Below are 24,371 nucleotides of genomic sequence, written 5' to 3'. Positions count from 1 at the left end.
TCAAATGTTATGTATACCTTTGTGGTAACTTGTAGCGATAGAAGGGGTCAACTACATATGCAAAAATGTTGACCAAATTCTGTTGTTATTCACTCTGATTAGGAAAAATGTGGTGCAAATGAAGCGCTGGTTCCAAAAATAACACACGTTTTGCTCAATAATAATTTGAAGAAAATAACATTTTGATAACATTTGATGTCTTAGAAAATCTAAATCTACATATATAAATGCATTGTTAACACTTTCAGATAGTTATGTGTATGTCCCTAACAGGGTGGAAATAAATGCCTGAACTTGACCAATATGTTTTTCTGAAAGTCAAAAGTCTTTTTTCTGAGAGAATACAAATAAATAAATAAAAAATATATACTTTTTTTCATAAAGGTTATGTGGTCCAAAAGGCATGTTCAAGATAGCATGCATATCACAATTCCGCCGAGGCTGCCTCCTCTCCTTGTCCGGGCAGGCTTCGGCGTTCGTCGTCACCGGCTTACTACCCACTGCCGCTCCATATATCACCATTCCATTTGTCTTGTCTTGTTAATTACACACACCTGGTTCTTATATCCTCATTAGTCCGTGTATAAGTGTTCCCTCTGCCCCCCTTGTCCTTGTGGGTGATTGTTTATTCGTGAGAGTAGTGTAGCTCGGTGGAGCTACTCGTACCTTGTTATTGTCTGGGTAGATATTTCCCCTGTGCCTGTTTTTGTTGGAACTACCGTTACCTTGTATTGCCTGGGTAGATTTTCCCCTGTGCCTGTTTCGTTTGTCGCTATCCAGCGCTATTTGTGTACGACGGAATAAACTCTGCATTCAGTGATTACCCTCCTGCGCCTGACTCCTTCTATCACACTCATCACAATGCATATGTCGTTGCAGGTCTGTGGAGATCTTCACAATTGCTGTAATAATCTGTGCTGCATCTCAAACGTCATTGAACACTTGTATCATTTACATTTTAGTCATTTAGCAGACGCTCTTATCCAGAGCGACTTACAGTTAGTGAGTGCATACATTTGCATACTGGCCCCCCGTGGGAAATGAACCCACAACCCTGGCGTTGCAAGCGCCATGCTCTACCAACTGAGCTACAGGGGACTAAAGTACATCATGTACTTTAATGTAATCTCAACTGCAATCCAGGTAATTTGGTTCTACTATGAGATGAAGGACAGTGATAAGTAACACATTAATTTAATCTGTTGTATAAATAAACAAAATATCTGACATTGTATTCCCATTTGAACTTTGATGTGCTTTTAAATGGTTGAAAGCACAGAGATAGACATTTGGGTGACAACTAAACCAAAAATCAGACATTGTTTTTTCATTGGAATTTGGTTGTGCCTGTAGATGGTTTAAAGCATAGTGATAACACATTGGTAATTCAAGTAACATTTGGCTGTCTTTTTGAGTGAGTGAATATAGGTCGTAAAGTTTAAGGACTCTTGGAAGATTAGTCCAAATGAAGACTAAAAGAGATCCTAATAAATTCAAAATAAAATCTCATTGATCAACATCTCTACCAAATATTACCCAATTATCCACATTGAAATGATGTGGTGTGCCCAGTGGGTAATGTTTGAGCGATAGCATAGGCGTAGTAGGCCTAAGGTTTAGCAATAAATCAGTCCCTTTGTGTGGGGAGAAATGGCAGGAGCTCACATGCAAAATGGCAGGAGTCACATAGGCAAAAAAAAAAAAAAAGTAAGACATTTATTTAATGGATTAATCAATTTACAGTTTGAGCATGATGGTTTGTATCGTGTGATTGCATCTAAACATACTCTCTGAATCCATGATTGGTTTATTTCCCATCTTTAATCAACATACAGATTAATTAAAGAGATTCTCCGGTACTTTTGTGTACTTTTTAGCCAGTAGTTCTCAAAGTAGCACTCACGAGCCAAAAGTGGTCCCCGAAAATTGCGTACTACGTCACCTATGTGCAGTTATGTGCACCACGTCATTGCTCTCTGTCTCTTGCTCTGCTGTGTGTGCATGATGTGCCCCTTGCTAGCTGTCACTCAAATTGCGAGGTGCTGAAGCTCATTGGTTGAACTCGAATTGCTAGGGTGCTGGCCCACATGGGGGAAAATTTAGGGAAAATGGTGCAGCACAGCTTCCAGAAAAGGTAAGACAGTAATTGTATTTCCGGAGAATATCCTTAAGAAAGATTACGATTATTCTGTGATCCATCCATCCAAATGTATCTTCTAATTTATCGATATTATACAATAAAACACTGAAGATATGTGAGATAGACCTTAACACAAGGCAAGCTCTTTGTCATTAGAGCAGTGTGGATTGATTCATTTTTCTTTAACTATTTTGGCTATTAATTATTCACAATTGATTTGATCAAATGTGCTCAGGTTATATTGTGTCATCACTTATCTTCATCATCATTTATTATTATACAGTAGGCCTATCAGTAGGCAGATAATTTCTTCAAATTATACTAGATTTTTTAACACAGATATTCACTCTAGCCTCTTATGCCTTAGATGAACAGTAAACCAGGGTAATTGACAGCCAGAAAAAAGCAACAACAATCAAGCTACACAAAGCTGTAAGCCTACCCACTGGGCACAGATATCAATTCAAAGTCTATTCCACTTTGGTTCAATGTAATTTAATTTAAATTATGTGGAAACAATGTTGATTCAACCAGTGTGTGCCCAGTGGGTATGGTGTGGAATACCGGTTCAGAACACTATTGTGTATAGAACTGCTTGGGGTGGAACTCTCTAGCTCAGAACACTCCACTGGAGGGCTCCAAGCTTATGGTTCCAAGGCAGGAACACAAGCATGGGGGGATAGAGAGAGAGCAAGTTGTTGTCAGAAGACTGGGAATCTCACCTCTGTCTATTGCTGAATAAACACAACCATTGGTTTATCCCATTTCCCTTGGATTCGACCTAATTAGGGTGAGTGTGATTAGAGTGACACAGCACCAAACATCAGCTTTTAATTACAGCCCAATATTTATCTGTCACAGTTTGGTGCCGGTTTCTAAATAATCTCATTTTATTTTTGACCTCACAGGTAATCCAGGCATGTACAGTGAGGGAAAAATGTATTTGATCCCCTGCTGATTTTGTACGTTTGCCCACTGACAAAGAAAATATCAGTCTATAATTTTAATGGTAGGTTTATTTGAACAGTGAGAGACAGAATAACAACAACAAAATCCAGAAAAACGCATGTCAAAAATGTTATAAATGATTTGCATTTTAATGAGGGAAATAGGTATTTGACCAAAATCAGCAGGGGATCAAATACTTTTTTCCCTCACTGTAAATGGGAGAGGTAATTTATATGGTTATAGGGGTGAATGTTGCCCAAATTTAGACCTCTTATTAAATATTTCATTAATTAATAAGACGATGTCTAATCGCATTCCATAGGGAACACGTTCTGATAATTCAGAAGACGTTCTGATAATTCACACTGAAATGACTGTTTAGCACCACGTGTTCCACGTCGGAAGATGCTGTATATCCATAGTTGGTAGACAGTTCTTATTAAAAAAGGCCTCACTTACATCACATACCCATTGCACACAATCAAACAAATTCACAATATTTACAATTCCAATGCAATAAAAACACAATATTTAAAAGCAATTTAAGAAAAGTAACTTACAAAACACGATCATGAAAACAAACACATTCCTCAGAAAAAAAAAAGAAAAAAAAGTTATCAACCAGCGGTCTAACTGCCCTAGCGGCACCAAACCGTTCAACTTTAGAGAGTTCTGAAGATCATTCCACAAGTAAGGAGCAAGAAAAAAAAACGCAGATCTACCTAACTCAGTGGCGAACGAAGGGATCTCCAGAGTTAGCCATCTCTGAGACAGGGTCTGGTAGCTCGTACATCTGTAGGTTGACAATGAAGTAAGGTATGGTGGAAGTTTGTGCAAGAGGGCTTTATAAACGGAAAAAAGTGCAATGCATCGATCTACGAGACTTCAAAGAGAGCCAACCTTCTTTCTGATACAGAAAGAAGTGATGTGTACTGAACCTGTCGCCCATAATAAAGTGCAGTGCGCTATGATAAACTGCGTCCAATGGTTTCAATACAGCGGCAGCCGCATTCAGATGATTTCACCGTAAACTATAACCGGTAATGTCTACGGAATTATTTGTTTTCTGCTATTTAACGAAAGGCATGCACTATTTCTATAAAGGAAGCCCATTTCAATTAGTAACTTCTTAACTAACTCATCAATATGCTTTTTGAAATAGGTATAGCTTTTCGTCAATCTAGATACCCAGATATTTATAAGCGGTGACACGATTAATGTGGGCACCATCCAATTCTACATATATATAAATCATCAGATACATTTTTTAACTTTTTGGAAAATAAAATATAATTAGTTTTACCTGCATTAAGTACCAATTTCAGTTAAACAAAAGCTATCTGCAAAGCAAAAAAGGCACATTGTAATTCTGAAAGAGCCTTGTCAACAGAAGGGGAAACAGAATACACAACAGTATCTATGTCAAGTTGCGGTTGCAATACAAGTGGGGGTTACAATTTCTAACAGACAAACCAATATTGTTTATATAGATAGTAAAAAGAGCAGGTCCCAAAATCGACCCTTTGGGGGACACCTTTAGTAATATCAAGGAAACCTGTCTTAACACCATAGGAAGCAACACATTGTGTCCGGTCTTCAAACCAATTGCAGGCTGCCTGGCCCAGGACGATTTCAGAAAGTCTACAATTAATAATGAATGGTCAACAGAGTGGAAAGCCTATGAAAAGGGTAGCACAATGCTGCCTTTGTCCATGCAATACAGTGTCATTTATCACCAAAGAAGCAGCAGATATAGTGCTAAGACATTTTGAAGCTAGAAAATATCTAAGCTAATAGGCCTAGGCCACGTAAAAAATCCCAGCGACTTATTTGCGTCAATTAATATTAATCAATATAAACCAATGAAATTCCTGGTTAAAGATCCAATGACGAACCAGGTAACAAAGCATCTGAAAGAAAAGGTAAATACGTGGTCACATAAATTAAACACCTAACTTTATTATTTTGATACAAAATATTTTATTTCACAATATAAAAAGTCAACAGTGAACCCTACAGAGATTCAAAAGGCATCAAGTTAACAAGGTAGAGACCGAGAGAGAAAACGGTTTTGTATGTAGTGAATTAAAACCCTCATTCGCTTGCGTGCGTCATGACGCACCCCAGTGTGCGTTGCATATCCAATGAGACTACGGGTGGCTGCCCCACTGCAAATAAAGGGAGATAACGGGCTGCGAGTAGTGGCTGAAAACTTTTCATACTGAGATGTTAGAGCAATGACTTTTGCGTAACCTTAAAAACTGGGACTAGGCTCCCAGCATGATATAGGGTCCTTACGGGAAGAGGAATAAGGAAAGATTGCCACGGCTGGGTAGGGAAAAGAAAGCGGCGAATCCGTTGAAGTTTAGAAAGAGAGAAAGAGCGAGAGTGAGCAAGATTCCCGAAAGTTGAGAGCAATCCAGAAATACAGCGGCGGTGGCTAGTGTACCCATTTGAAAGATGAACTTGATGTCTGCCATAGACACCAGTGCCTCCGTGTACCAGCCTGCGCAGCTACTGAATTGGGTCTATCTCTCTTTGCAAGACACCCACCAAACCAGCGCCTTTGACGCCTTTAGACCCGAACCCAACTCGTCCCACCCGGAGTTGAACTACTGCAAGACTCCCGCAGCGGACTTGAGCTCGTCTCTCAACTCCAACTATCTCAACAACTTTTTTCAGCTCCAGCGGAATGAGGTTCGAGACTGAACGTTCTGTCTGTAAATGTTTTCCTCTATTATGGATGTATATTACCGTTATATAATTGCCACGTTAAGTAAATAGCTTATTGACTATGATCTGTTTTTATTTGCATACATCCCATCGTATGTCGAACGCTGTTTTGCAAAATGTTTAAGGGTGTGCACATAACCGCCATGGATATTTCGAATATGGACAGAAAGACGTGCTCATCAACTTTTCAGACCTATTACGGCAATATCTGATTCGATCATATTCAAACAGAAATAACGTTTATTTAGTAACAGCCCTTAGTGCAACATGGAGAATTCAACATGCACAATTTTAGCAGAACTGGTTTTATATTGCGCACAATTCATACTAGACTATGGCATGTCATTGATGACTGCCAATACAGTAAACAAAACAAAAAAGTAGACTATTTATTAAATTAATGCAATAACCAGGGATGAACTTACCAGAAGCATCGGGTCTAGTTCTTGAAGTGTAAAGCACTGACTATAACTGTTTTAAACGCGCCAAAGCAAGCAGAATCACTCCAGCAAAGTTATCTGTGCCTTTCAATTGGGTGTTAAGATGTTGAGTTAACATTGAGAGAAGTGTCTGTCTTTGATTTAGGCGGCTTTAAAGGCAATTGTTTTGACTCAATGCTCAGTGCAGGCAACGCCAGACTCGAGCGTACCACACGTAGGAGCGTGATGCATCTGGGTCTGTGGTCTGCATGCTGATGTGCTCGAGAGGTCTTCGGGTTAAACGTTAGTAGCGCGCAGAAATGCCTATGCCTCATTGCAAGGGGTTGGTCAAAATGCTGTGTCTGTACATACAGTTGTATAGGTTAACCCACTTCTACCCTACAGGTTTGACTAGTTGTTTTACATTACATTACAATGATCTATTTCCCCCGACTTCTGCAAATAGATCAGATTGTGCAAACAAAAACAAGACTTGTTTAAACACTTTCTATATTTATGTCATCATGGATATTTACAGGCAAACATGCCATCAATGCAACTGATAGTCCAGACCATATGTGACTGCAAATGGCATCCTATTCTCGACAAAGTGCATTAGATCCCTATGTGCTCTGGTCAAATAGTACACTACATAGGGAATAGGGTGCAATTTGGGATGTAGCCAGGTCTGAACAGCCTTATGGAGAGAGAGCATCTGGGCCTAATAGGTGATTGAACGTGTATTACAATGATCTCATGTGTTAAAGATTAAACTGACACTAGGTTTTAGAGAGAGAGAGAAAGAATGAGAGAGAGAGAGAGACTGTGTGTGTGTGTGTGTGTGTGTGTGTGTGTGTGTGTGTGTGTTTCTTTGTGTGTGTGAGAGAGAGAGAGAGAGAGAGAGAGAGAGAGAGAGAGAGAGAGAGAGAGAGAGAGAGAGAGAGAGAGAGAGAGAGAGAGAGAGAGAGAGAGAGAGAGAGAGAGAGCGTTTTACTTGAGAGAGAGCGTTTTACTTGATGGCCAAAAAGCTCAATTTTAGTCTCATCTGACCATAGTACATTCTTCCATATGTTTGGGGAGTCTCCCACATGCCTTTTGGCGAACACCAAACGTGTTTGCTTATTTCTTTCTTTAAGCAATGGCTTTTTTCTGGACACTCTTCCGTAAAGCCCAGTTCTGTGGAGTGTTAGGCATATCCCTTAATTTCATAACGGGGATAGCTATGTAGCCTTTGAAAAATATTATGATGGTAATCATAAAACATGTTTCTACCCAACCATTTTAATGCAAGTTAAGTACCTGTTGGATAAAAAACTAATGACAGGCCTGATGGAAACAGTGTAATTGTCGGTAAACTCTCCTAAATCTCGACAGAACAAAACATGCTAGACTGGTGGATAATTGGTTTGTCTGTCAAATAGATCATGCACAAATGGCAGTGGAAACACTTTTTTGTGCATTTGTTGCTAGAATAACCATCATGTACCCTTTGCACTGTATCTGCGAGCTGTTGGCTAGAGCACATGTGCCAAGACCAAAGTTGGGCACATTTGTGCCAAAACCACCAACAGAGTTAAAAATGGGTTGATGGAAACCTAGCTACCAACATAAAAAATACTACAGTTTACTATAGAATACTACAGTACTTACTATAGAATTCTGTAATAAACTGTAGTATACTGTAGAATACTATACTACACGTTGTAGTATCCCTCGATAATGTGTAGTACTTAGTATAGCATTTTGTAGTGTACTGTAGAATACTATAATACATAGTATAATATTATCCACAAAAAAACACTGTAGTAAATACTACAGGAATGTCAGCAAAAACACTACAGTACGCAAAACATGACATTATTTTAACTATAGTAAATACTACAGCATTTCATTTGCAAATACCCTGCCCATTCCCCTTCCCATATCCCAATATGCCACCAGTAAGTGAGAAACCTACATGCCAAGTATAGACCATATATTGTGTTCCCTACAGGTTATAGAAAATAGCAGAAGCTCTGAACTCTCCGTTCAGAACCCAGTCCTACCTACCTACAGGTTATGGAAAATGTGCTCTTTTAGTATTTCTTAAGGAGAAAGCCCCCCATTTCTATTTCAAAGATAATAAAACAAAAGCACTTTAGTTAATACTACGGTAATGTCCCCAAAAAGTAAATACTACAGTATACTACAGTCCGCAAAAACCCAACAGTAAATACTACAGTATACCGTACTACAGTCTGAAAAAACACTACAGTAAATACTACAGTATACTACAGTGCGCAAAAACACTACAGTAAATACTACAGTATACTACTGTCTGCAAAAACACTACAGTAATTGCTATAGTATATACTACTCTTTTTTTACTACTGTATTTATACTATAGTCAACTGTAAATACTACAGTATACTACAGTAAAGTCAGCAAAAACATTACAGTGAATATTATAGTATTCCTGCCATTGTATACTTTTATATTTCTTAATGTCGGTATAGAGGCTTTTCAGCCATTTAACATAAATCAGGCCTCTTAAACATGGGTGTGGTTTTCATACATTAAAAACCATTGTGTAATGTCATACGATCCTACGATTCCCCATTGAGTAATGTGTTGCAAAAACTGAACACACAAACACCCACACACACGCCTATGCATGCACGTGTGTGCACACATGCACACATGATGCATACACACACATGCAATCACGATGCACACACACTTGCGTGCGTGCGCACACACACACACACACACACACACACACACACACACAAAGAGAGTCTGGAAACAGTTGAAGCAGAGGGGGCTTTTTTTCTCAACCTCACTGCAACGCCAAGTACAACAACCCACTTCTGATGCTTGATCTGTTGGGATGAGTAATGTGCATTTGTTTTTGTTGTTGTTGTCGATGACGTCAACATTTTTTTTTTTTTACCAGGTTTCCATCCAACCTTTTTAAAAGTACATGTCAGATCAAAAATGTCACGACAGGCCTGATGGAAACAGCTAATTTGTCGGTAAACTTTCCAAATGTTGACAAAACCAAATAAGCTAGACAAGGTGGGATCTTTTTGTGTCTGTAAAATGTATTATGCGAGAAATGTCGGTTGAAACACATTTAATGCGCAAATATTGATATAATAACCATCATATCGAAGTAAAGTTGGAGTCACGCGATGATATGGTGTGTGGACCTCCCACTACGACTCGGGAAAGCATACAGTTTATTAGACTACAGATTAAATAAATTATGATGAACTTCACAGGGTGGTGAAAGTGCACAGTGATTGATGCTCCTTTCCAATAAATATCAAGGTTCTTATTTTGGTGAAATGATGATCAATGCTCTGATCCAGAGTAATTAGGGTAAAGTCTTGCTCAAGGGCACATCAACTTTTTTTCACCTAGTTGGCCCAGGGATTTGAACCAGCAACCTTTCGGTTACTGGCCCAAATGCTCTTAACCGCTTGGCTACGTGCCACCCTATAACGCAAATCAATTTCTGACAAAACCATAAGTAGAGTTGAAAATGCGATGGAAACCCATTTAACTTGTTTTTTTTGTTCGGTACATGGGAATTTAACCGCAAATTGTATTTTTATGTCAGCAAGCAAAGCATTTTATCCGCAAAATGTCAATTTGATGGAAACACATCTCTGGTGGGAAAATGTGCATATTCTTTTCATGCAGATTTTAGAATATTTGCATGAAAATCTGTCACCAATTGGATAGAAACCTAGCTAGTGTCTCATCAAATGAAATAGGAAATAAATTAAAGGCCAAGTGCTGTCCAAATTCTGTTTATATCATATTGTACAACAGCTGATGAAACTAACACTGTAAAAGTGTGATTTTTTAATCAATGTTATTTCCTGATAGTTGCTGGTTGAAAATACAGGATATTCTAATCAGCAGGTTTGCATGGACGGGATATTTCGGCTTTCCATGGTGACATCACCATGCGGTAAATTGGTTAATAGACCACTCCTAAACAGTCATAGCTAAATTCTTGCTTGAGAAATAGTATTTTGCTAAAAAGCTACTTTTGCCCATTTTAATGGAAATCTATTAAAGCAAGATACTTAATTGTTACCCAGAAATTATTTGATATTGATATGAAAACGGCTGCATTGGGCCTTTAAGGGGTTATGATGTGAGGAGAATGAGTGGTTGTGAACAGAGTTGAGCAATATTTCTATTACAGGTATTTCAATACATATTTCAATTTATTTTGTTATATGACACAGAGTGACAAGGAGTTGAATGTTGGCACAAAACAGGTCTGGATTCCAGGCTAAAGATTATGCTCCATATTGAATATTGCACAAGAGACAGTATTGCTCCTGATCTCCATGCTTGCAATCCTGTGGTAGAAGCTACTCTAATCACTTAACCTATTTGTATTGGAGAAATAGAGTATATCAATGGCTGTGTCCGAAATCGTTCTTGCCTACTATGAGCTCTGTTCAAAAGTAGTGCACTATATAAGGAATAGGATGCCATTTGGGACGCAACCTAACAGCAGTGTTTCCCTCCTCTGGGGTGTAACGGCTCACCCATGGAGCTGTGAATTCAGCCACTTACTCAGATGAGATGAGTAATGTGTCCCAAATGGCACCCTATTTCCTTTACAGAGACTTGCAAAAGTATTCATCCCCCTTGGCGTTTTTCCTATATTGTTGCATTACAACCTGTAATTTAAATGGATTTTTATTTGGATTTCATGTAATGGACATACACAAAATAGTCCAAATTGGTGAAGTGAAATGAAAAAAATTAAATAAAAAAAATAACGGAAAAGAGGTGCGTGCATATGCTATGAAGCCCCTAAATAAGATCTGGTGCAACCAATTACCTTCAGAAGTCACATAATTAGTTAAATAAAGTCCACCTGTGTGCAATCTAAGTGCCGCATGATCTCAGTATATCTACACCTGTTCTGAAAGTCCCCAGGGTCTGCAACACCACTAAGCAAGGGGCACCACTAAGCAAGGGGCACCACCAAGCAAGCGGCACCATGAAGACCAAGGAGATCTCCAAACAGGTCAGGGACAAAGTTGTGGAGAAGTATAGGTTATAAAAAAATATCTGAAATTTTGAACATCCCATGGAGCACCATTAAATCCATTATTACAAAATGGAAAGAATATGGCACCACAACAAACCTGCCAAGAGAGGGCCGCCCACCAAAACACACGGACCAGGCAAGGAGGGCATTAATCAGAGAGGCAACAAAGAGACCAAAGATAACCCTGAAGGAGCTGCAAAGCTCCACAGCGGAGATTGGAGTATCTGTCCATAGGACCACTTTAAGCCGTACACTCCACAGAACTGGGCTTTACGGAAGAGTGGCCAGAAAAAAGCCATTGCTTAAAGAAAGAAATAAGCAAACACGTTTGGTGTTCGCCAAAAGGCATGTGGGAGACTCCCCAAACATATGGAAGAATGTACTATGGTCAGATGAGACTAAAATTGAGCTTTTTGGCCATCAAGTAAAACACTCTCTCTCAAGTAAAACGCTCTCTCTCTCTCTCTCTCTCTCTCTCTCTCTCTCTCTCTCTCTCTCTCTCTCTCTCTCTCTCTCTCTCCTTGTTTACTGTAAGTCATCCTTCTCTAAAGTCCTGTCTTCCTTTGTGACATCCCCAGTACTTTTCCAGTTCATAAGCAACAGCTGGACGGAGCGCCAGATGTGCTGAATTTAATGAGAGAAATTATCAAGGATCTTTTTTCTGCGTAAGAGAAAAGACGGAGGGCATAGAACAGTCAACGGAAATTGGTGATTAAATTCAAGAGCATCGCAAATGAAAAAAAATCCAGACCTGCTTTTCTATGTGATATTGTTTCGTTAGTGGTATCATGTATCCATAGGTTGTCAAACTACTCTGTAAGCATGATAGAGGGGAGTTGCAGGTGCTCTTCGTAAAAATACCCATAAAGCTCGGTGCTCTGCCACAAAAGTAATGAGGGAATAAAAACAGGCGGCACTTCAAACTTTGCACTAAGTTACCACGAGAAAGACATCATCACCTCATTTTCATATCTTCCTTTATTCTACATTTCTTGCCATGTTTTTTCTCTGCGTAATATACCAACCACGTTTTCCTGTCTCTCCCTGTTCCAGGCATTGAATAACAGGGTATATAAGAATGTCTCGCCATATGACTCGCTCAACAACATCGTTGATGGACTCAATTCCTTGACGGACCACTTCTCCGACCTCTCCCTCTCCTCAGAGCCCCGCAAGCCCAGCAAAAGACCCCCGCCCAACTACCTGTGCCACCTCTGCTTCAACAAGGGCCACTACATCAAAGACTGCCCCCAGGTAGGACACAGACTGAGACAGTCCTTATTCATTCACATTTATGTTTGTTTGTTCATTCATTCATTCATTCATCCATCCATTTATTTTTTGGGGTTCTACCTCTAATTCTATTGGTTCAGTGTCTTTCGATTTCAAAATGCTAATGGCTGCCATCGAGAGCCAACATGGCGTCCTTTGAGTCATGTGACCATATTTCCAGCCAATCATGTCCCTTTTGAGTTGACCAATGGCTGTGCGGCGATGGCATCTGTGTGATGCCCTGACCTAAATGTCAGACAGACAGGCCTCTGTCCTCTGTGGTCATGAGTGTGTGTTAATTGCGCAGACGGATAGACTACTGAACTTCACTATGAGGTAGGAAGAGTAGGGTGAAGTTGGCCCCTAGTTGCTGATCTTATACTTTTCCCCTCTCGGTTTTCCAATATTTTTGTATTTTATGACGCAGGTCTCTCTGTGAGGAAAACGAGTGTAACCATGGCAAATTAGCAGCGAGTTCCAGCTGTGAAGTCCCATGGGTACCAGAGTGTGACCAATGGGGTCCAAGCTGAGCTCTCCTCTGTTTAACAGAATCAGTACTGGAGTGTATTTATTACAGAAACCGTTTACCGTTTAAGAACCAAACGGAAGCAAACAGAACAAAACGAGTTTCTATTGGACAAATTCAGGTAGGTCCCGCCCCGTTTCGTTCTGTTTGCTTCCGTTTAAGAAACGTTTTGCAACAGAATCGGCATAATGAATACTCCCAGGACTCTGCGGTACTGATGTTACTGATATACCCCTAGAAATAGAATGTGTGGAACAGGCTTGGAACATCTGACATTGGCAATTTGACTGGTAAACTCATTCCAGTTTTGTGGATCTACCCACCTATTGATTGGATGATGTACTGTATGTACAGTGCCTTGCAAAAGTATTCATCTCCCTTGGTATTTTTCCTATTTTGTTGCCTTACAACCTGGAATTAAAATTGATTTTTTTGGGGTTTGTATCATTTGATTTACACAACATGCCTACCACTTTGAAGATGCAAAATATTTTTTCTTGTGAAACAAACAAGAAATAAGACCAAAAAACAGAACTTGAGCGTGCATAACTATTCACCCCCCCAAAGTCAATACTTTGTAGAGCCACCTTTTGCAGCAATTACAGCTGCAAGTCTCTAGGGGTATGTCTCTATAAGCTTGGCACATCTAGCCGCTGTGATTTTGCAAAACTGCTCCAGCTCCTTCAAGTTGGATGGGTTCCGCTGGTGTACAGCAATCTTTAAGTCATACCACAGATTCTCAATTGGATTGAGGTCTGGGCTTTGACTAGGCCATTCCAAGACATTTAAATGTTTCCCCTTAAACCACTCAAGTGTTGCTTTAGCAGTATGCTTAGGGTCATTGTCCTGCTGGAAGGTGAACCTCCGTCCCAGTCTCAAATCTCTGGAAGACTGAAACAGGTTTCCCTCAAGAATTTCCCTGTATTTAGCACCATCCATCATTCCTTCAATTCTGACCAGTTTCCCAGTCCCTGCCGATGAAAAACATCCCCACAGCATGATGCTGCCACCACCATGCTTCACTGTGGGGATGGTGTTCTCAGGGTGATGAGAGGTGTTGGGTTTGCGCCAGACATAGCGTTTTCCTTGATGGCCAAAAAGCTAAATTTTAGTCTCATCTGACCATAGTACCTTCTTCCATATGTTTGGGGAGTCTCCCACATGGCTTTTGGCGAACACCGAACGTTTTTGCTTATTCTTTTCTTTAAGCAATGGCTTTTTTCTGGCCACTCTTCCGTAAAGGTCAGCTCTGTGGAGTGTACGGCTTAAAGTGGTCCTATGGACAGATACTCCAATCTCCGCTGTGGAGCTTTGCAGCTCCTTCAGGGTTATCTTTGGTCTCTTTGTTACCTCTCTGATTAATGCCCTCCTTGCCTGGTCCGTGAGTTTTGGTGGGCGGCCCTCTCTTGGCAGGTTTGTTGTGGTGCCATATTCTTAAAAAATTTTAATTGCTCCGTGGGATATTCAGAGTTTTTGATATTTTTTTATAACCCAACCCTGCTCTGTACTTCTCCACAACTTTGTCCCTGACCTGTTTGGAGAGCTCCTTGGTCTTCATGGTCCTGCTTGCTTGGTGGTGCCCCTTGCTTAATGGTGTTGCAGACTCTGGGGCCTTTCAGAACAGGTGTATATATACTGAGATCATATGACAGATCATGTGCACTTAGATTGCACACAGGTGGACTATATTTAACTAATTATGTGACTTCTGAAGGTAATTGGTTGCACCAGATCTTATTTAGGGGAAGCATAGGGGGTGAATACATATGCACGCACCACTTTTCCGTTATTTATTTTTTAGAATTCTTTGAAACAAGTAATTTTTTTCATTTCACACTATTTTGTGTATGTCCATTACATGAAATCCCAAAAAAATCAATTTAAATTACAGGTTGTAATGCAACAAAATAGGAAAAACGCCAAGGGGGAGGCATACTTTTGCAAGGCACTGTATGTATGGGAGACATCAAATTATGTTTTTTAGTATCCAAAACGATCACAATATATGATAGCCTACTTCTAGTAATGATAAATGTGTAAATGCACCCTAAAATACAGTATAAATAATTGTACATAGATATGATGTAAGCATTACAATATTGACATCATGCCATATTATGCACACTATGATGGCGTAACATGTCACAATAGTACAACTGAAATAGCATTCGGAAAAGCTAGTGATACTGAGATAGAGATTATGGACCACAAAATGACTACTGTGGTTTTCACATACAGGCACTTTGAGGAATGTTCTGTCTCCCTTTACGACGTCTTGTAAAAGCAAACTGCATGGACTGGGTTTAAAATATGAGATTTTGAAACAGGGACACACAATGACAGTTTTCTCTGAATTCTGGTGTGGAGCTGTTGTTGTTAGACAGGTCCATAGTGATGACAGATATTCTCTCTCTTTCACTCAGCTTCTCTCTTGCTCTTATTGTGTGTGTGTGTATATGTGTGTGTGCTTCCGTGTGTTTTGTAGAGCTTTCTAGTTGTTTAGATCTGACCAATCAACACTAATCCTTGTATTAGGAATGACTTAATGAATGACGTTGAAGTTTAAGTTTATTGTGTTGATGTTGTAAATCCGTGCTTAATAGTTATCACTGTGTATTTAAAGCATTGAACCAGTCAGTTGCAGGGCAGCAGTTGCAGGGCAGCAGTTGCAGGATAGTCAGTGGAAATGTTAAGTTTTTGTTTTATTACGACCAAACCCCCTCGACATTAGACTGCTATGAAACCAATCTGTCAGCAGGACAGCTAGCCTACAAGGGCGTAACTCAAATGTGTGTGTGTGCGTGTACGTGTGCATGTGCATGGGTGTAACTCAAATCACAGCGGTTCTGTCAGGGCTCCTCAACTGTTCGTTAAACTGCCAACGGATACACAGCAAACATCAGATCTCCAATGTGTGTGTGTGTGTGTGTGTTTCAACCACATCTACGTCCCAAATGGCACCCTATTCCCTTTTAGTGCACTACTTTTGCTCTTTGGGGACTATTCTGTTGGTTCCATTTTACCGGGTAAACTAGATCAAGCGCAGCTCAAGTATTTACAATTATTTGAGGAGGGCTTTATTTAACATGTAGCTTGCACTTTGGGGACTACTCCATTGGTTCCATTGTACCGAGTGAACTAAATCATAATTTGATCAACCAAATCAAATGATATGTCTATGAATCAAGCATAGCTCAAGTATTTCAAATCAAATCAAATTGTATTTTTCACATGCGCCGAATACAACAGGTGTAGACTTTACCTTGAAATGCTTGCTTACGAGCCCTTTCCAACTACAGTGGGGAGAACAAGTATTTGATACACTGCCGATTTTGCAGGTTTTCCTACTTACAAAGCATGTAGAGGTCTGTAATTTTTATCATAGGTACACTTCAACTGTGAGAGACGGAATCTAAAACAAAAATCCAGAAAATCACATTGTATGATTTTTAAGTAATTAATTTGCATTTTATTGCATGACATAAGTATTTGATCACCTACCAACCAGTAAGAATTCCGGCTCTCACAGACCTGTTAGTTTTTCTTTAAGAAGCCCTCCTGTTCTCCACTCATTACCTGTATTAACTGCACCTGTTTGAACTCGTTACCTGTATAAAAGACACATGTCCACACACTCAATCAAACAGACTCCAACCTCTCCACAATGGCCAAGACCAGAGAGCTGTGTAAGGACATCAGGGATAAAATTGTAGACCTGCACAAGGCTGGGATGGGCTACAGGACAATAGGCAAGCAGCTTGGTGAGAAGGCAACAACTGTTGGCGCAATTATTAGAAAATGGAAGAAGTTCAAGATGACGGTCAATCACCCTCGGTCTGGGGCTCCATGCAAGATCTCACCTCGTGGGGCATCAATGATCATGAGGAAGGTGAGGGATCAGCCCAGAACTACATGGCAGGACCTGGTCAATGACCTGAAGAGAGCTGGGACCACAGTCTCAAAGAAAACCATTAGTAACACACTACGCCGTCATGGATTAAAATCCTGCAGCGCACGCAAGGTCCCCCTGCTCAAGCCAGCGCATGTCCAGGCCCGTATGAAGTTTGCCAATGACCATCTGGATGATCCAGAGGAGGAATGGGAGAAGGTCATGTGGTCTGATGAGACAAAAATAGAGCTTTTTGGTCTAAACTCCACTCGCCGTGTTTGGAGGAAGAAGAAGGATGAGTACAACCCCAAGAACACCATCCCAACCGTGAAGCATGGAGGTGGAAACATCATTCTTTGGGGATGCTTTTCTGCAAAGGGGACAGGACGACTGCACCGTATTGAGGGGAGGATGGATGGGGCCATGTATCGCGAGATCTTGGCCAACAACCTCCTTCCCTCAGTAAAAGCATTGAAGATGGGTCGTGGCTGGGTCTTCCAGCATGACAACGACCCGAAACACACAGCCAGGGCAACCAAGGAGTGGCTCCGTAAGAAGTATCTCAAGGTCCTGGAGTGGCCTAGCCAGTCTCCAGACCTGAACCCAATAGAAAATCTTTGGAGGGAGCTGAAAGTCCGTATTGCCCAGCGACAGCCCCGAAACCTGAAGGATCTGGAGAAGATCTGTATGGAGGAGTGGGCCAAAATCCCTGCTGCAGTGTGTGCAAACCTGGTCAAGACCTACAGGAAACGTATGATCTCTGTAATTGCAAACAAAGGTTTCTGTACCAAATATTAAGTTCTGCTTTTCTGATGTATCAAAGACTTATGTCATGCAATAAAATGCAAATGAATTGTCACGATCGTTCATAGACGGGACGGACCAAGGCGCAGCGTGATATGCATACATGTTTATTTATATTGAATAAACACCACGACAAAACAACAAATGAAACGAAACGTGAAGTCCAAGGTAGACAAACAACATACCTCACACGGAACAAGATCCCACAACTAACTCGTGCCAAAAGGCTGCCTAAGTATGGTCCCCAATCAGAGACAACGAGCGACAGCTGCCTCTGATTGGGAACCACACCGGCCAACATAGAAATAGACATACTAGAACATCAACATAGAAATATACAACATACACACCCTGACTCAACATATACGAGTCCCTTGAGTCAGGGCGTGACAGTACCCCCCCCCCCCCCCCCCCCCCAAAGGTGCGGACTCCGACCGCGCCACATAAACATAACAGGGTAGGGGCCGGGTGGGCATTCCGCCTCGGAGGCGGATCCGGCTCCGGGCGTGACCACCACTTACTCTCCACCTCCCTGTTGCGCCCCTGGTCTGGTCTGGACCTCGGTGAGCTGCTTCCCCTCTCCTTCCTCCCACGAAGTACCAAGCCCTGTCTGGACCCTGGTGTGGGAGACCCCGAACCTGGAGAGGGGCTGATGTCTGGGTCTAGACTGGAACCGCTGACTGGAGCTGGACCCGACGACGGTGGATCGAACTGCTCTGGCTCCGGAGTGGAGCAGCTGACCGGAGCTGAACTGGCCACAGGTGGAGCGGACTGCTCTGGCTCCGGAGTGGATCTGCTGACCGGAGCTTGACTGGACCCCGGTGGAGCGGATTGCTCTGGCGCCGGAGTGGAGCAGCTAACCGGAGCTGGATCAGGCACCGGTGGAGTGGACTGCTCTGGCTCCGGAGTGGAGCAGCTGACCGGTGCCGGACCAGGCACCGGTGGGACAGGCACGGGCCGTGCCGGACTGGACACACGCACCACTGGCTTGGTGCGAGGAGCAGGAACAGGCCGGACCGGGCTGGCGACGCGCACCACTGGCTTGGTGCGAGGGACAGGAACAGGCCGGGCCGGGCTGGCGACACGCACCACTGGCTTGGTGCGAGGGACAGGAACAGGCCGGACCGGGCTGGCGACGCGCACCACTGGCTTGGTGTGAGGGACAGGAACAGGCCGGGCCGGGCTGGCGACGCGCACCACTGGCTTGGTGCGAGGAGAAGGAACAGGCCGGACCAGGCTGGCGACGCGCACCACTGGCTTGGTGCGAGGGGCAGGAACAGGCCGGGCCGGTCTAGCGACGCGCACCACTGGCTTGGTGCAAGGAGCAGGAACAGGCCGGGCCGGGCTGGCGACGCGCACCACTGGCTTGGTGCGAGGAGCAGGAACAGGCCGGGCCGGGCTGGCGACGCGCACCACTGGCTTGGTGCGAGGGACAGGAACAGGCCGGACCGGGCTGGCGACGCGCACCACTGGCTTGGTGCGAGGAGCAGGAACAGGCCGGGCCGAGCTGGAAACACGCACCACTGGTTTGGTGCGAGGAGCAGGAATGGGCCGGACCGGACTGCGATGGCGGACTGGAGGTCTGGAGCGGAGAGCTGGCACAACCCGTCCTGGCTGGTTGCCCACTTTCACACTACACATGCGGTGCGCTAGCACAGGACGCACTGGGCTGTGCACGCGCACTGGCGATACAGCTTGTAGAACAGGCGCAGGATATGCGGGACCGAGGAGGCGTCCTGGAGACCAGGAGCGTTGAGCCGGCACACCCCGTCCTGGCTGAATGCCCATCTTCGCATGACACGTGCGTGGTGCTAGCACAGGACGTACAGGACTGTGCCGGAACACTGGCGACACAGTACGTAGCTCCGCATAACACGGAGCCTGCCCAGTCACACGCTTCCTCGCGTGAGTACGGGGAGTTGGCTCTGCTCTAACACTAGGCTCCGCCAACCACCCTTTTAGCCCCCCCCCCAAAAAAATAATATTGGGGCTGTCTCTCGGGCTTCTTCCTCGGCCGGCACCTTCTGTGTTGCCGCTGCTCCTCTCTATGCCGCGCCTCCACTGTCTCCTCCCAAGGACGGCGATCCATCCCGGCCTGAATCTCCTCCCAAGTCCAGGATCCCTTACCGTCCAGGATCTCCTCCCAGGTCCAGGCTGTCTGCTCCTGGACACGCTGCTTGGTCTTCGTTTGGTGGGATCTTCTGTCACGTTCGTTTATAGACGGGACGGACCAAGGCGCAGCGTGATATGCATACATGTTTATTAACGAATAAACACAACGACAAAACAATAAACAAACGATACGTGAAGTCCAAGGCAGCGCAACACAACATACCTTAACACGGAACAAGATCCCACAACTAACTCGTGCCAAAAGGCTGCCTAAGTATGGTCCCCAATCAGAAACAACGAGCGACAGCTGCCTCTGATTGGGAACCACACTGGCCAACATAGAAATAGACATACTAGAACATCAACATAGAAATATACAACATAGAACATACACACCCTGACTCAACATATACGAGTCCCTTGAGTCAGGGCGTGACATTAATTACTTAAAAATCATACAATGTGATTTTCTGGATTTTTGTTTTAGATTCCGTCCCTCACAGTTGAAGTGTACCTATGATAAAAATTACAGACCTCTACATGCTTTGTAGGTAGGAAAACCTGCAAAATCGGCAGTGTATCAAATACTTGTTCTCCCCACTGTATAAAAAAAGTATAAATAGTAACACAAGAGGAATAAAATACACAAGAATGCTCATATACAGCTCATATACAGGGAGCACCAATACCCGATCAATGTGCAAGGGTATTTGAGATAGAAATCTAAATAGGCAGGGTAAAGTGACTAGGCATCAGGATAGATAATAATAATACGAGTAAAATAAAGAACAGTGGAGCAGCAGCATATGATGAGTGTATGTGTGTGCGTGTATGTGTGTTTTTGTTGTGTCGGTGTGGGTTTTGTGTGAGAGTGTCAGTGTAGTGTGTGTGAGACAGTGTGTGTATATATAGTCTTGTGAGTGTGCATAGAGTCAGTGCAAGATAGGGTCAGATAGTCTGGGTAACCATTTAATGAACTATTTAGCAGTCTTATGGCTATATAGCAGTCTTATGGCTCGGGGGTAGAACCTGTCTCAGAGCCTGTTTGCAATTTTTGGGCCTTTCTCTGACATCAACTTATATAGAGGTCCTAGATGGCAGGGGTCCTAGATGTAGAGGTTTGCGGTCGAGGGCGGTGCATTTGCCATACCAAGCGGTGATGCAGCCAGTCAAGATGCTCTCGATGGTGCAGCTGTAGAACCTTTTGAGAATCCAAGGGCCCATGCCAAATCTTTTCAGCCTCCTGATGGGAAAGAGGCGCTGTCGTGCCATCTTCATGACTGTATGAGTGTGTGTGGACAATGTTAAGTCCTTAGTGATGTGGACGCCAAGGAACTTGATGCTCTCGACCGGCTCCACAGCAGCCCCGTCGATGTGGATGGGAGTGTGCTCTCCCCTCTTTCTCCTGTAGTCCACGATCAGCTCCTTGGTCTTACTGACATTGAGGGAGAGGTTGTTGTCCTGGTACCACACTGCCAGGTCACTGACCTCCTCCCTGTAGGCTGTCTCATCGCCGCCGGTGATCAGGCCTACCACCGTCGTGTCGTCAGCAAATTTGATGATGGTGTTGGAGTCGTGCGTGACCATGCAGTCGTGGGTGAACAGGGAGTACAGGAGGGGACTAAGCACACCCCTGAGGGCCCCCGTGTTGAGGGTCAATGTGGCGGAGGTGTTGTTGCCTACCCTCACCACCTGGGGCTGGCCCGTCAGGAAGTCCAGGATCCAATTGCAGAGGGAGGTGTTCAGGTGTTCATTTCAAAGTATTGGACAGGCGTATTTATTTGACCCAGGTCTGAATTAGCGTCCCCTTCCTGTGTGATGTTTATCAAGCGGACACCCTTAAGGCGCAGGATATGACTTCACAGGCCTCCCTCTGCTGGGTTTTTGATCTGGGTCCAGCAGCGTGGAGAATCATATTATTATGACTATCTCTCTCTCTCTCCTACTCTATATCTCGCAACCTTGCTCTCTCTTCATCTCCCCCCCCCCCCCCCCCCCCGCCCCTTAATTCTGAGAGATCTATCTGTGTAATTGTCCTTTCCAGCTTAGTGATTTTATGCTCCTAGGTACGGTGGTGTAGTCTCCCAGAGTGGCCTTTCTCTTTCTGTTTCTCTCCGTCCTCTCACTCTCCATCAGTCCTCCGTAGTTACTGAGGGGCTGGAGTGGAGACCCAAGCCCAACTATTCCTGTTCTCCTCCCCCCAGAGAGGGCTGCCCTAGTGGGATCTTGGTTAGTGTGGATCAACAAGGTCCTGGTTGGTTGTTGTGGCTTAGAGGGAGGGGGCTCCGATAGGAAACAGAGAATGACACAGCTGAGTGGAGCTGCAGAAAGACACAGGAAGGGGCTCTGTGATAGGTCTTCCTGTGGTGTGTGTGTGTTTGTGCTGTGGGCTGTGTGTGTCGGGAGGTGGGCTGTGTGAGGCATGTGTGTGTTTGTGTGTGTGTATGTGAATGCGTGCATGTCTTTTTGTATGTGTACTGCAATGATATTCCTCACCTCTCTGTCCCTGTTTCCTTCTCCGCTTTGACGAAAGAGGAAATGCTGGTGGCATATCTGCTCTCCTCTCTCCTTTCTGCCCTCTCCTATCTCCTCTCTCCTCTCCTATCTCCTCTCTCCTCTCTCCTCTCCTGTCTCCTCTCTCCTCTCCTATCTCCTCTCTCCTCTCCTATCGCCTCTCTCCTCTTCCTCTCTGCCTGCTGTCACAGGGCAACCGAGGTGTTATGTAAACAGGCTTTTATTTGGAGAATGAGGTCGCTCCCCGAGTTATGGCTAGAATGCTCCCTTCACTGGGGTCTGGCTGCCTGGCTACCCCACTCTGGTGCACAGCCAAGATGTCTTCCACTTGCGTTTATGATTTGTTTGGTGGCCTCAATCGCCAGCTCCGCCTCTGATGTTTCCCTAATGAAAATGATGCATTGATTGACATCCACTCGCCATGTTTCCCCCCTGTAAAGGGATTAACACATGGAAAATGTATTTGCTGGAATTTGATGTGTGTGTGGGTTAGGGGGGGTTTGTGTAAAAGCCAAAACGCTGAACCAATATGCCTCATCCAGTGCCCACCCCCCAGCTCCCCCCTCTTCCCCCTCTTCTCCCCCTTCTCCCCCTCTCCCCTCCCTGGCCAATGCCCTCAAGCTATGTGCCCTGCTCTACACACTGGCATCAGCCCACTCCCACACCTAGCATTCTATTCTCATGACCAGTACTCTAGAATCTAGAGAGGGTGGTGAGTACAGCCCAGTACATCACTGGGGCCGAGCACCCTGCCATCCAGGACCTCTATACCAGGCGGTGTCAGAGGAAGGCCCAAAAAATGCTTAAGCACACACTCACAGATACTCTACCCACACACTCACACATACTTACACTGACACCCCAACACACACATACACACACACATGCACTACATACACCTATACACACAAAACTGGCGTTTGCAATGCCAGGCTTGTGGGTTCGATTCCCACAGGGGGCCAGTATGAAAATGTATGCACTCACTAACTGTAAGTCGCTCTGGATAAGAGCGTCTGCTAAATGACTAAAATGTAAAAAAATAACACGCGCACACATGCATACAGATGCCACACACACTTACACACACACACACACATACACTTTCACACTCACCACATACGCTGCTGCTACTGTCTATTCTCTATCCTGTTGTCTAGTCACTTTACCCCTACCTATATGTACATAGCTACCTCATTTACCTCGTACCCCTGCACATGGACTCGGTACTGGTACTTCCTGTATATAGCCATGGTATTTTTACTCGTTATTGTTATTCGTTATTCACTGTGTATTTATTCCTTGTGTCACTATTTCAAAATGTTTATTAGATTTTGTATATCTATTTTATCTTTAACTCTGCATTGTTGGAAAACGACCCGTAAGTAACCATTTCACTGTTAGGCTACACCTGTTGTTTACGAAGCATGCGAAAAATAACATTTTTTATTTAGATTGGCTGAACAGGCTGGGCCCATAGGGCTCTGTTCAAAAGTAGTGCACTATGTAGGGAATAGGGTGCCATTTGGGACGCATACCATCTCTCTCTCCAGCTATTTCCAGGGGCAGCAAATGCTGCCAGTCGGATCTGCTGTCAGAGAGAAATAAAGTATGAAACAGCAACAGCGGAAGCTATGCACTGAGTATAGCAAACATTAGGAAAATCTTCCTAATATTGAGTTGCATCCCCCCCTTTTGCCTCTACAAGGTGTCGAAAGCGTTCCACAGGGATGCTGGCCCATGTTGACTCCAATGCTTCGCACAGTTGTGTCAAGTTGGCTGGATGTCCTTGGGTAGTGGACCATTCTCGATACACACGGGAAACTGTTGAGCATGAAAAACCCAGCAGCGTTGCAGTTCTTGACACAAACCGGTGCGCCTGGCACCTACTACCATACCCCATTCAAAGGCACTTAAATCTTTTGTTTTACCCATTCACCCTCTGAATGGCA

General features: G+C 43.7%; 1 protein-coding gene across 1 annotated transcript in view; it reads left to right on the top strand.

Annotated features, from left to right (window-relative positions):
• The first annotated feature begins 5,315 nt into the window (after positions 1–5,315).
• LOC311134910 (zinc finger CCHC domain-containing protein 24-like) overlaps positions 5,316–24,371 on the top strand; it is a 64,438-nt gene continuing 45,382 nt past the window's right edge. The window contains exons 1-2 of the mRNA XM_084168675.1: positions 5,316–5,785; positions 12,359–12,559. Of these exons, the coding sequence (XP_084024801.1) occupies positions 5,549–5,785; positions 12,359–12,559 (438 nt within the window). The 5' untranslated portion in view covers positions 5,316–5,548. The remainder of the gene's footprint in view (positions 5,786–12,358; positions 12,560–24,371) is intronic.

This window comes from Coregonus lavaretus (assembly GCF_964263955.1).
Source record: "Coregonus lavaretus genome assembly, chromosome: 1".
Classification (NCBI taxonomy): Eukaryota; Metazoa; Chordata; class Actinopteri; order Salmoniformes; family Salmonidae; genus Coregonus; species Coregonus lavaretus.
Note: the sequence above shows the minus strand (reverse complement) of the source record. Positions and strands in the feature narration are given on the sequence as shown.